We start from the raw sequence: 13,380 nt of genomic DNA, 5'->3' as shown, positions 1-13,380 counted from the left end.
TGCACACATACAGGGAGATATTTACACAATCACACCATCACTCTTCTCAACAGTATGGTATCTTAAAAATGCTAACCCACAGAGTGAGAGCAATCTGTTCCAATGACAATGCTCTTGCTGCTGAACTGGCTCACTTTCTGGTCAATGGCTATAATCCCCATAAGATAAACAAAATACCAAATGGTCTTAAGAAACCCTTCCCACTATCCACCACAAATAACTACAACAAAACAGTCACCATCCCATAAATTAAAGGCACATTGGAAAAGATATCTAGAATTCTCAATAAATATCAACAATGCACTGTATTCAGACCATGCGTCAAATTAGCAACTCTCATCCGTTCACCCAAGGACAGCATCCCTCCTTTGTCACATCCAGGGGTCTACGAAGTCCCTTCTCGTGTGATCAAGCTTACTACGGTCAAACAGGAAGAACTGTGCACATCTGCATCAATGAACATAAAAGATATGGCACAATCACTAATGCAATCAGGCCTAGCAGACCATGCTTTGGATATCCCCTGCACACAGGATCAACTGGAAAAAACAAAAGTACTGAAAAGAAGCTTTTACAAGACAAATCTGAAAGATTGTTCTTAGAAGCAACAGAGCCCTTTAAACATACTCCTAATTTTAACAAATATGGTTATATATATATATATATATATATATATATATGTTAAGATTTTAGTCTTTGTGTTATTGCTACAATTTTGTTAAATTAGTCCCTTTGTTACACTATGCTGTTGTAGTCTCATGCACTGTGACAAACTGTGTTTTTGTGCTCTGAAGATGCTGGTTATAACACCATCAAAATATTAGCAATAATCAATAAATAATTATTTACTTATAATTATGTGTCTGATAGATACTGTCAAAATTAAACAACATGGAGGAATGATCTAAATTAAAGATACCAAGAAATTATATACTTGGTGTAATCCTTTATCCAAGTGTAATTTGCACCTGAAGTATTTTCAGGACTGGAGCAACTCGTGATAAAGGTGGTATGACATCACATCACTTGCCTTAGTATCCCAAATGCAAAGCACATCTCCTTGCAAACCTGTATAATGCTATGCATTATGGGAAGGGTCACTACCCAGACCGGTTTCAACCTTTATTGAGGTCTCATCAGTGGGAGCCAGACCCAGAGGTGATACCAAGGTTGAAGTAATGCAGAAGTCATATTTTTCTATATGAGGAATGGAGGAATAATGTATTGCAAAAGAGGAAGAATGAAAAGAGGAAGAGGGGAAAAGAGAAACAAGAAGAAGTAGTTAAACAATTCACAGTGAAGAGTCTTGCAGAAATGTTCTCAAAATGGCTCAACATTGGGGTCCTGAAGACATGGACCCCAATGCTGAATGCTCTTTATTAGTAGAAAGGAAAGTACATGATGCGTTTGCTTCCTAGAAAGAAATTTATGATGAAAAGAAGAGGAATAAGCAAAGCACATTAGACATTTTTATTTAAAAAAAAAAAAAAAAGGTTACATCAAAAGAGTAGAAGCCTGGTCCTTCACATAGGGAAGGTTATGAAGATATAATTATTCTCCTATTTTATAGTGGCAGTAAGTACAGTACAGATTTATAAGGTTTAAAAATTAAAATGATAACTCTGTTGATTTAATGTATCGACTTACGTCCTGTCGGATGGAACGGAACCCCAACATAAGTTGGGGTTCCGATGACTGTATATGGATGCCTGGAGGAGTGATTAGTCTGAAAGATTGTTAAATGAGATGCATCTCATTTAACTAAGTTAAATGTTTTCTTCATAGTGTTATCGATACAAATAATGAATAACAGTAGAATAGCAGTTTTCCCCCCCCTCCCCATCTTGCAACAGATTTCATATCAAATTATTTTTTCCCATCTCCCTTAATTATAATTTCAATGATAAACTCAATGCTGACATAAGCACAGGTTTAAGCATGATGTTTACAATGTGCAATTTTATATCATATAATGATATAATTGTAAGAGCTTTTCCCTAGCCTTATTATATGCCCATCATTTTTCAACTTCCCGTTAAAAGTAAAAATTTGATACCTAAACCTTTTTACAACTTCTCAATTTTATTTTCCATTGTACAGATCTGTACTATGGTAAATCAACTCCAATTATCTGGAATTTAACTTTCTGACCAGGCCTTCTAAATTATGCAGTATAACACCTGTAAAATATTTATATCTCTATATTTTCTGTCAAATATCATGCTCCAGCTCCCTTTCTGCATTTCAATATTCTAATGGTTTTTTTTTTTTTTTTCTTCAAGAGTGATTGTAACTTTTAATAGAATGTTTAAGTCTAGAATATTGTGATTTCACGTAAGGACTCTAGAAACCTAGTTTAGAAAGACAGACTAAATTCCAAGAGATGAATGTAGAAATTAGAGCATGACCTGAACGTCTGTGAAGTGCATAACCTTAGTAGAATTGTGTCATTAATCTTTGTGTTACCTTTGGGTGTTATATAGATTTGATACCTGTGCTTGTTAAGATAGAATTAGAGAAATTGAGTGCATACATGTTATCTGAAATTGACATTGAAGTTAGTGCATGACAGCATTAACCTTAATAGTGTTGAGTCATTAGCCTTTATTTCACCTTTGTTCGAGTGCCATGCGGAACTGATACTTAAGTTTGTTTAAGATAGAATTAGAGAGACTGAGTGCTTATGATTTATCTGAGATTGATATCGAAGTAAACGTATGTCTAAGTTATCGATGACTTGTAATTTGTTTAGTGCATAATTAAATGTTTTCTTTTGATTTAACAATTGTCTTGCCTGAGATCATTTTCTACTGCACCCCCCATAAAAAAAAAAAAAAAAAAAAAAAAAAAAAAAAAAAAAAAAAAAAACGAACCACAGCGGGAGGCATTTTGGAAGGGAGGTCACAACTGTAGACTGAGATAGGGATAAATTTGAGACTTGAGTTATTTTATATAAGATTCAGAGATTAAGGATACAGTTCAGAGCTCGGTACTGGTTCTTTGATTCTTCACTGTTTGAAAATCTAGAGCTTAGGGTGGTGCAGCAAAAATAGAAATTTTCCCTGAGCCCAAAGAAAGAACCAGTATTAGCTCAGAAACAAAGGAATTGCCATTGTCTGGTGGGAATATCTTTGCTTTCAACCCACGAACCATAACCTTATAGTAAAATACGGCCCCAAGTTAAGAGTAAAGATTAGAGCATATAAAAGAAGTGAGATAAGGGAAGGAAGAGACATGAAATAAACATAACAATAGAAAGGGGGGACGTAACAATGGTGCAGCTGACAGGATGTGTTTGATCCAAAGAGATAAAAGAACTAGATTGAATACTGTGAGTTGGTCATCGATCTCATACTCAGCAATCAGGATTTTGTGAAAATTTTGGAAAAGGAAAAAAAAAGGGAGGGAATTTTGAAGTTTAAATTTTGTATAAAAGTGCAAGCCAAGCGTGCAAGAATGTCTCTTCCATCTAGTTCGGATCTGAGCAAATCAGAAATTTTTAAAGCATAAAACCCCAGCAGATTTTCCAGAGAGGAGAGGGAAAAACTGAAAGTTGAAAAAATTTTTGTTTGAAAATTTTTTTAGAAAAGGAAGGAGCCTTTGTTAGATCTTGAATGATGGTTCTATCAAGAATACAACTGCACCATTCAAGATTTAACAAGAACAACAATATTAAGCAAAAGCACACTTGTACTCTTGGCAAAACAGACATAATATGTGAAAATGCAGATGTTAACTTTGCTTAAGAAGGGAATTAAAATATAAAGGAAAAAATTGAATCCTAAATTAAAATGAAATCGAAGAAGGAAATAAGTATTAGATTGTACTATGTTTAAAGTATTGTCTAAAATAGATGGAAATCTTAAACTTTCAAAAACATCCATACTGAATATGCCATGTATAAAATCGCGTATTGTCGTGCGAACGAAAGTTCAAAGGTTGCAGTTTACCACCAAAGATGGCGTAACGAACGATGAGTAGGCATTCGTGGAAGGCGCTCGAAATTCATGTTCCCCGAAGAGAGCGATCCTCGTTCAGCAAGGAGGTGACAGCAAATAGAAAAGCGTTGTAGACAAGTTGGAGTACGGAAGAGGGCATCATAGAAGAGTTTAAAAACGAACTCACATGGCTTGAGACTCTCTCTTTTGGCTCCTTTTACGTTTCTGGATTTGGTTCCTATGTGTTCCCTGGTCGCATGTGCCCTCAACGTGGGTTTCTGGCTCATAGTTCCGAAGCAGGTCAGCATGGCTGATATCCGATAAGACATCTGAAGACGGCATAGTGGCAACGTGTTTTCAGTTGCCGAGTGGCACGAATCAAAGAAGTTTAGCACAAGATGATGGCAGTGTTTCGCGTTTTGGCCATCGGTCTGGTTCTAACCAATGAGAAAGCAGCAAAGGATTCCCTTTGAAGGTAAATTGTGTTAAAAGCAGCAACGCGAAAAGTTCGTAAGCCCAGAAGAAACAAGGGGCTAATTCGGGACGAGCATGTGACTCCATGGTGGCAGATCACTGTACAGAGGGACAATCCATAACAAAGAACAGACAGAAGGATCGAGAAATCGTCTAACAAGGTGGTAACGTACAAATCTTCATTTTATCATCATCATCATCATCAAATTCCTGCCATGTACCCTCAAGGGGTGTACAGGATATGACAGTACTACATGAAAAAAATTACATCATTACTAACTTCCTATCTACAATTTTCCTCCAAATCAGTCTGTTACTTGTCAAGACTCCAACATTATCAGATCTTATATTTCTATCGTCTAAGGCACTTTGTACCGTATCAATCCACCTATATCTTGGTCTTCCTCTGGGTCGTTTTCCTGCCAACCTGGCAGAGAACACTTGTTTTGCTAATCTTTCCTCTCCCATTCTATTTAAGTGACCATACCATCTGAGATTAGCTCTGCTAACGCATTCCTGGATGCTGAAAATGTCAAGTTCTTTCCTAATATCCTCATTTTTAATATGATATTGCCATTGATGCCATCTGTTCACGCCTCTAATCTTTCTCAGGACTCTCATATCTGCGGTCTCAAGTCTTTGGTCAAGTGTTTTACTTCTGACCCAGCTCTCAGATCCATAAGTTAAAATTGGTTTGAACACAGTCTTGTATACAGCTAATTTAGTGTTCCGACTAATTTCTTTCTTATTCCATATGAATTTATTCAATTGACTTCCCACGATACCAGCTTTGCTGATTCTGTTGTCTATTTCTATATTTAGTTTACCATCTTCAGTAAAAATTGTGCCTAAGTAGCTGAAATGTTTCACTTGTTCCACAGGTTCTCCATTCACAACACAGTTGACATTTTCAATGATTCTGCCTATTTTCATTGTCTTTGTCTTTTTATTGCTGACCTTCATACCATATCTATTACAACAGCTATTCAATTTAGTCAGAGAATCTTGCAGACTTGTAGCGGATTTATTTAGAAGTATAACATCATCCGCATAAAGCAAAGAGCTGACATTAACATCTCCAATTTTGATATCAGGTTTAATACCACATTCCTTCATAATGTGATCCATATAGATAATGAATAACAGAGGGGATAATGTACATCCTTGTCTCACACCAGATTTAACATTAAACCATCTTCCTGTACTTCCTTCAATTCTAACTGCTGACTCACAACTCAAATAAAGACTAAGTATTGCTTGATATAATGCCCCATTGACACCATATAACTGCAGCGTTTTGAATAGCTTCTGTCTTGGCACCTTGTCATATGCCTTTTCCAAATCGACAAAACTTAAATACAGATCTTTGTTATATTCCCATGCTTTCTCGACTATTTGTCGTAAAGTGAAGATCTGATCCTGACAGCCTCTATTTGGCCTGAATCCAGCTTGTTCTTCACCAAGCTTTTCTTCCACAATTCTTCTCAACCATTTCTCAAGTATACTTGCATAGATCTTGCCAGGAACACTCAGTAGGGAAATACCTCTGTAATTCTCACATTCAGTTTTATTTCCCTTTTTATATATGGGTACTATGAGAGCTCTACTCCAATCATCGGGAATTCGTCCCTCTGTCCAGGCTTTCTGAACTATGCAGTGCAGCCACTGTAAGACTCTTATACCACCATACTTCAGCATTTCTGGTCGAATATCATCTACTCCTGCTGCCTTTCCACATTTCAAGCCTTTGATGGCTTTTTCTACTTCAAGTATGGATATGTATTCCTGACTGCATGCCTGGTCAGTGTTTTTTATCACTGTGCTGTCATCACTGCTCGTTTCATTTAGCAGTTTTTCAAAGTAATTACTCCATACTTCAAGGATATCTTTTTCTCCTGTTTTCATTTCACCTTTATCATCTCTAATTCCTTTTACAGCACTCTTTCTTCCATTCCTAAGCTTCTTCAACAACCTCCAGAATATTTTGCCACCTTCTTGATATTTATTTTCTATATTCTTGCCAAAGTCCTCCCATGACTTTTGTTTAGCTAGTTTTACACTCTGTTTAGCTTTCTTACATTTGTCTCTGTATTCTGTAAGAGTAAAAGCTGACTTATTTGCAAGGAACTTTTGATATGCTTTCTTCTTTTCCTTCACTGCCTCTTTAACTTCCTGTGTCCACCAGGGAGTTCTGATTTTTTTATCCTTGCACACAACCTCACCACATGCCTCTCTGGCAGAATCAATCAATGTTTCCTTCAGAGTTTGCCACTGAATCTCCAAGGTTTGATTCCTGTTCTCAAACTCTTTCATTTTCTTTTCAATAATATTTCTGTATTTTAGTCTACAGTTCACATCTGAGAGCTGCTCAACTTTTATTCGCTTTAAAACTTTCTTACATATTATTCTTTTCAATATGAAATTCAATTTTATCCTGCTCAAGACTAAATAGTGATCACTTCCAATTTAAAATCCTCTGTACACTCTGGTGTCCTGCACCAGGGAGAAAACATCACTATCAACAATAACATAGTCAATGAGACTTTTCTTATTCCTAGCCTCTTCTCTCCATGTGAATTTGTGCACATTTTTATGTTGGAACATGGTGTTAGTAATAACCAGTCCATGTCCTGAGCAGAAATCCAACAGATATTTGCCATTATTATTAGCTTTGCTCTTTTCTCCAAATTTTACCAAAATATTTTTGTATGTCTCACAATCATTTCCTACTCTACTATTTAGATCCCCAACAAGGACCAACTTTTCCTTTTTCATTGTGTCAGTTGCTTTTTCTAAAGCCTCAAAAAATTCCTCCACTTCTACCTTAGTAGAACCTTCTGTGGGACCATAGGCACAAATAAGTCTCATTGTCCAGTTCCCCATTCTCATATTTGCCCACATTACTCTACTTGAGACTGACTGCCATTCAAGAAGATTAGCCTCGTATTTTGTGTTGAATACTATGGCTACTCCTTCTTTTCCTTGATTGTCATTGCCTGAATATAACATTTTGTATTTATTGCTCAGAAAGATCTCACCAGTTTTGGTCTTTTTTGTTTCAGTCACCCCTATTATGTCGATCTGGTACTTATCTAATTCCTCAGCTAGCTCCATTTTTTTGCCATTCAGGCTTCTTACGTTGATAGTACCGATCTTCAACTCTGGTGATGTTGAGTTGGGGTTTGTTTTCAGATTTGTTCCAGTAGCTGACTTTTCGCTGTTCGCCCTGGTTCCCTGGCGAAAACAACGGGGGCCTTGTTTAACCGGGCGACGCCCCAGCCGGCATGAAATTTTGTCATGTTGTACCATCATTTTTTATTTTGGTTTAACCAATAAGAATACAATTTGGTCGGCTAAATCCCAAATTGCCAGCCCATCCTCGTTCGTTCAGTATCAAAGTAGATACCCAACAGGGTGCACCACGAGAAGGTGAGGATTGGACATTAGGTCAGAAGCCCTGGTCGGTTCTCCGCATTCCTTTAAAGGCTATGTGGAGGTATCCTCTCAGTTATACAGCTTTGACCCTTAAGCACCCTTGTATTATCTATTATCTATTAGTATTATTTATTATCTATTAGTGACGAATGTGTAAAATGGACAGAGATTAGAAAAGAAGATAGTGAGATTTTAGAGATAGTTTCCTGTGTTATGTTGATTGAACTGGTAGTCTACGTCCATAAATTGTCTAAACCCAAGTTAATGTGTATGGGCCATTAGTAGCAGTAATCTAGTTTGATATCGAGAGCCATATTTGTGATTTAGATGAATCATGAGTGTGTATAAATAACTTGCCTGTTTGATTACCATTGCCTTGCTTTACTTGTAATTTAGTATTGATCTTGATTAGTTTTGAATATATGTGTTGTTCAAATTGTAAAAGTTCTTAGATAATTAATAAACATGCTTTCCCATGTATACCTGAGTTTGTCTGAGTAAGAGATTGAATTTTACCACTCACGAAATTATCGAACCTATGCTTAAAGGGAAAAGGGGAAATTTAAGATTGTCAAGGCCATGACTGTATACTGAGAACTCTGAAATGTACTTACCTACTTAAACTAGATAAAGTATTACTTGATTTCTGGGAAGGTTTCTCTGGATAACAATTTCTATCCTAGAGCTCTGACTGGCACAGCATAAACAAAAAAATTTTGTCAGAGCTCAAAACAGGGAAACAGCCCCAGAAATGGTCAGTTTAGAAGTTATATCTCAGTAGGCACAAAGGAGAACAATACAGGTGAATTATAGGTGAAAACGATGTAACACCAGGTTTTGAATTCAGTATTAAGGTATGGATCTAAAAGTTGTGGAAGAAATAACTCAGTTGATCAAAGTTAAGAAAAACATGAGAGTTCTGAGGAAAATTAGTGAAGTGAACAGATGTCATTGTTGCTTGAATCATTAAAAATGAAGATATTAGAAAGGAATGTGACACCATTAGAATCTAAAATGTACGAGCAAATTAATCTAAGGTAGTGTGGCCACTTAAACAAAATGGGAGAGGAAAAATTAGCAAATGCAGTGTTTAATGGGAAGAAAAAGATCCAGTTGTGGAATTAGATTCAAAATAAGTTGATGAGACCAGCATATTATGTCCATTAATTACATGACAGATTTGCCAAGGCGATGAGATAAGTGTATTTATGTCAATTAATTATGTGCTCTGTCAAAGATTTGCCTAGATTCGTGAATGTATTGGAGCAATTTTAGGCTTTGGTATGAACCATAAAGGAAGATGGAGATTTCAATAAAATCCATTATGATATGCTATAAGGTTCTTCTCCTGTATAGCTACAGTACACTTCTTGGGGCTTGGCTAAAAGAATTCAGAATGGAACGGGAAATGAACGTTTCCATATCAATTAAGAATTGCTTCAGTACATCAGTGCAAACATTTGGATCATAATAACAATCCAGTCAAGGAAATGAGGCACAGAGTCACAAATATTCATTCCACTTGGCATTCTTATGCCAAAACACATGATTAGCTGTCAGCAATGCTCCATGGGAGAAGAAATCATCACTAGACTATGGCCCAAATTATCTAGAGGACACATCCACACTACATATAGAAGAGTCACGAGTAAGAAAGGAATCTACAGTATTTACAGACTGATTAGAATTACCTGGTATTCTGGCAGGCATATGGACTATTTGTGTAAAATACGGCTGACAGCAAAAGTCTCATCTCCATTGTCATATCGTTGCTGATGGAAAAGGGACATCAGAATCATGTTTCACTTCAGTATTAGAAAAGTTCAACCTTTACTTAATATATATATATAATCCTGCTGAACCCTGTCCATTTAAACAACAATTTGAGTTATAACATCCCAGATAGCCATGCTGCAGTTATTCAATATTGGCGTTCATATGAGCCTGCACACACACTTGCAATAAACAATGGCACGCCTGTTAGAACAACTTGAAAAAATACGTTTTTTATGTATCAATTATGTGTGGCAATTTTTACCTGTAATTTCCAGTTTGTTTTGATACTTCAATGTTTATTACTATTCTCGTCCTTTAAGAATACCTGAGGAAGGCTTATAAGCCGAAACTAGCCGTATTATTCTTATTAAAATCTTTATAAGTTATTTCGATTTTTAGTCATTAAATCTATTTTTTAAAATAAATATATATATATATATATATATATATATATATATATATATACATATATATATATATATATATATATATATATGTATGTATGTATGTATGTATGACTCGTCAACGAAAATTACAAGACATCACATCAATGCCTAGTGTTGATAAGAGGATAGTAAAAAATAAAAAAATTTGCTCATGTTTTTTGATTAAATAGCTGGTCATAGTGAGAGAGGCTGTTCTAGAGAATGGACATGGACACAGACAGAATGAAGGAGGAAGAAGTTGGTTTCAGAAGGTTAGAGATGGATGATAACAGGAGAAAATCATTTATAGAAAGGAAATGAAAAAGTTCAGAATGGCTGATGATATTACGAGAGCAACAGAGACAAAATGAATTCTGGCCTGGTTGGCTAAGTGAGTAAAGTATATCTCCAACCATAGGTTATGGGTTATTTTGAGTTTGAATCTCATTGACATAGATGTTTGTGAATGTTATTATATTCATAGGCATCCAGATGGGAGATGAATTTCATAACTCAGTGTGAGACTGTTACCCTACTTACTGGAAGCTTTCTGAAGCGGCTTCATAAAAATTTCAAGTTCATATTATGTGAAAAGCATACGAAACAATGCACATTTATGGGATGCAATGAATCACTCCTTTTTGTCTTCATAGACTAGTATTCCTAGTATACCATCTGGGCAACATGAAATTGAAGAGCTAAAGGAACTATAAAATATTTAACAGATGTTTTTAATGAAATGGATGATGAATATAAACAATATTTTCATTCATGTTGTTTATTATTTTAACGGTATAATAGAACACAGAAACTAAGTAAATAATTAATTTATTAACTTGATGCTGATATTTCGCTGGTATTATAACCAGCATCTTCAGAGCACAAAAACACTGTTTGTCACAATACGCAAGACTAAAACAACATGGTGTACTTAAACAAAATTGTAGCAGCAACACAAAGACTAGAGTCCTGATTTTGGCACCCTCTATCTGAAGAAAAAAAAAAAAAAAAAAACGCTATCATATATTACTAGAGTCCTAGAAAAGTGCTAGTTTTTTCTTAATATGACTGTCTCCCAGATCTTCGGCATACAGCCATATTTGTTGAGATTTGGAGTGTGTTTTAGGGCTTCTGTTGCCTCTAAGAACAATCTCTCTGATTTATATGGGTTTCTGTGTAGTACTTTTGTGTTTTTTCCAGTTGATCCTGCACACAGGATCAACTGGAAAAGTTTTTTTTTTTTTTTTTTTTTTTTTTCAGATAGAGGGCGCCAAAATCAGGACTAGTCTTTGTGTTGCTGCTACAATTTTGTTTAAGTACACCATGTTGTTTTAGTCTTGCGTATTGTGACAAACAGTGTTTTTGTGCTCTGAAGATGCTGGTTATAATACCAGCGAAATATCAGCATCAAGTTAATAAATTAATTATTTACTTAGTTTCTGTGTTCTATTATACCGTTAAAATAATAAACAACATGTTCGACGAACACATAAGTCTGTCCACACGAATATTTATATTCAGTGGTCATTTAAACAGTAATAATTTATATCAGTGATTTAGAAATAAACATGAAAATATCATTTTCCCCTTCCACAATTTTATTAAGAATCATGATACTTGCATTACAAATGAAGGCAAATAGTTTTTTTTTTTTTTATTTTTTATTTTTTAAATCTAAGGTTTAGATGTAAAAAGAAGAAAAAGCTAGCATTTAGTTTAGTGGTATATTTATAATATATTCAAAATCAGTAAAGAAAGGCTATACATATAAACATACCTGAGCATGCTTATAATACGACATTATTACTATGGTGGTTATTAATCCCAAGAAGTATGCTATGAAACTAGAGTAAAAATATGTATTTTTGCCTCGTTTCAAACTGAAAAATAAAACAAATCTATAAACAAAGCAATCAATATATTTAAATTAATCAAATAATTAATTTTCAATGAAGCATCTAAAAATATTTCAACTTGCATTAGTATTCATCAGATAAAATATTACATAAAGAACATAACTTATTAAAGGCTGAATGTTTCTAGATTATGAAAATAAAATCTGAATTTACTCTAATTAAAAATAAAGCATATTGATAAACTACAAATATGGACATTCTTTTAATAATAGTTCAATAATGATTAAATCAGTATTACAGCTGTGGCCAGTTATGCTGCATGATAAACTGAAGGACTTGAGAATAATAATATTTCCTCAAGGTAAATAAATAACATACAGGCATCAAAAGTTCATTTTGACAAATTTTTGAAAATGCTGCAAAATGGCATACAACTTATTTATTGCTCAAAATAGTCATTGTTTGCCACTAATTTTCAAATAAAGCTAATGATGAATTCTAACTTTTTCCAATTTTTTTATTTTATTTTATGTCACATTAATTTCTATATGTATGCAACGAAAAATGTGAAAGATTTGTGGGCTGTTTGGGTAATGAAAAAAAGGAAAGCATTAATGTATGTGAAAGGTGTCTTGATAGATTAGAGTGATTAGAAATGGGTGCAAGAGTCAGGACTGTAGTAGAAGAGCTTAGGCAGGAGTTAGTGAAATGAAACATCTAAAGAAGAGATTGGCTGATGAGAATGAGCAGGAGAAAGTCAGTATTATGAAGAAAGAGTCATGGGAACTCGATCATTAGAGGTGTCATGACTGAGGTCCACAAAAAATGCTTTCCTGATGGAACAATGAAACAAATAACTGATGTTTTGCAGAAAAGGAAAGAATGGGATTAAAATTAGTGGTAATTGTGAGAACAAAGGAATTGGGGAAAAAAAGAATGTCAATAGACTTGAGGAAGAGGTTGGAAGTTTTTTTTCACTTGGTCAGACTATAAATTATATATTTAATCCTTTGCATTGCTTCAACCTTGGTATCAACCTTTGGGTCAGGCTCTCACTGAAGAGATCTCAATATGTCACTATCCAGACTGGTCAAAACCAGTCTGGATGGTGACACTTCCCATAATACATGACATTATACATGTCTGCAAGTGATGAGAAGTTAGTCCACATTTGCCCCAAGTTGCCCCAGTCCTGAAGATACTTCAGGACTAAACTTTGTTTGCTTACACTTGGATAAAGGATTAAAGTAAATATAATTTATAGTCTAACCAAGTGAAAAAAATTCCAACATCTTTCTCTAATCCAAAGTAATTTAATAAGGTGTGACACCTTTTGGCAACTCGTATAAGGAAATATGACTTCTGCATTGCTTCAACCTTGGCATCACCTCTAGGTCTGGCTCCCACTGAAGAGACCTCAATAAAGGTCGAAACCAGTCTGGGTAGTGACCCTTCCCATAATGCATAGCATTATAC

At 35.0% G+C, this 13,380-nt stretch overlaps 1 protein-coding gene across 1 annotated transcript in view; it reads right to left on the bottom strand.

Annotated features, from left to right (window-relative positions):
* The window catches only part of LOC150095367 (signal peptide peptidase), a 214,708-nt gene that overhangs the window by 26,493 nt on the left and 174,835 nt on the right, over nt 1-13,380 (bottom strand). The window contains exon 9 of the mRNA XM_090409987.1: nt 11,826-11,928. Coding sequence (XP_090266113.1) covers nt 11,826-11,928 — 103 coding nt within the window. The remainder of the gene's footprint in view (nt 1-11,825; nt 11,929-13,380) is intronic.

This window comes from Typopeltis vanoorti, chromosome 20, assembly GCF_054136105.1.
Source record: "Typopeltis vanoorti isolate ZY-2024b chromosome 20, IOZ_Tvanoo_1.0, whole genome shotgun sequence".
In the NCBI taxonomy this organism is placed as follows: domain Eukaryota; kingdom Metazoa; phylum Arthropoda; class Arachnida; order Uropygi; family Thelyphonidae; genus Typopeltis; species Typopeltis vanoorti.
The sequence above is the reverse complement of the archived record's forward strand: the minus strand, read 5'-3'. Positions and strand labels throughout refer to the sequence as shown.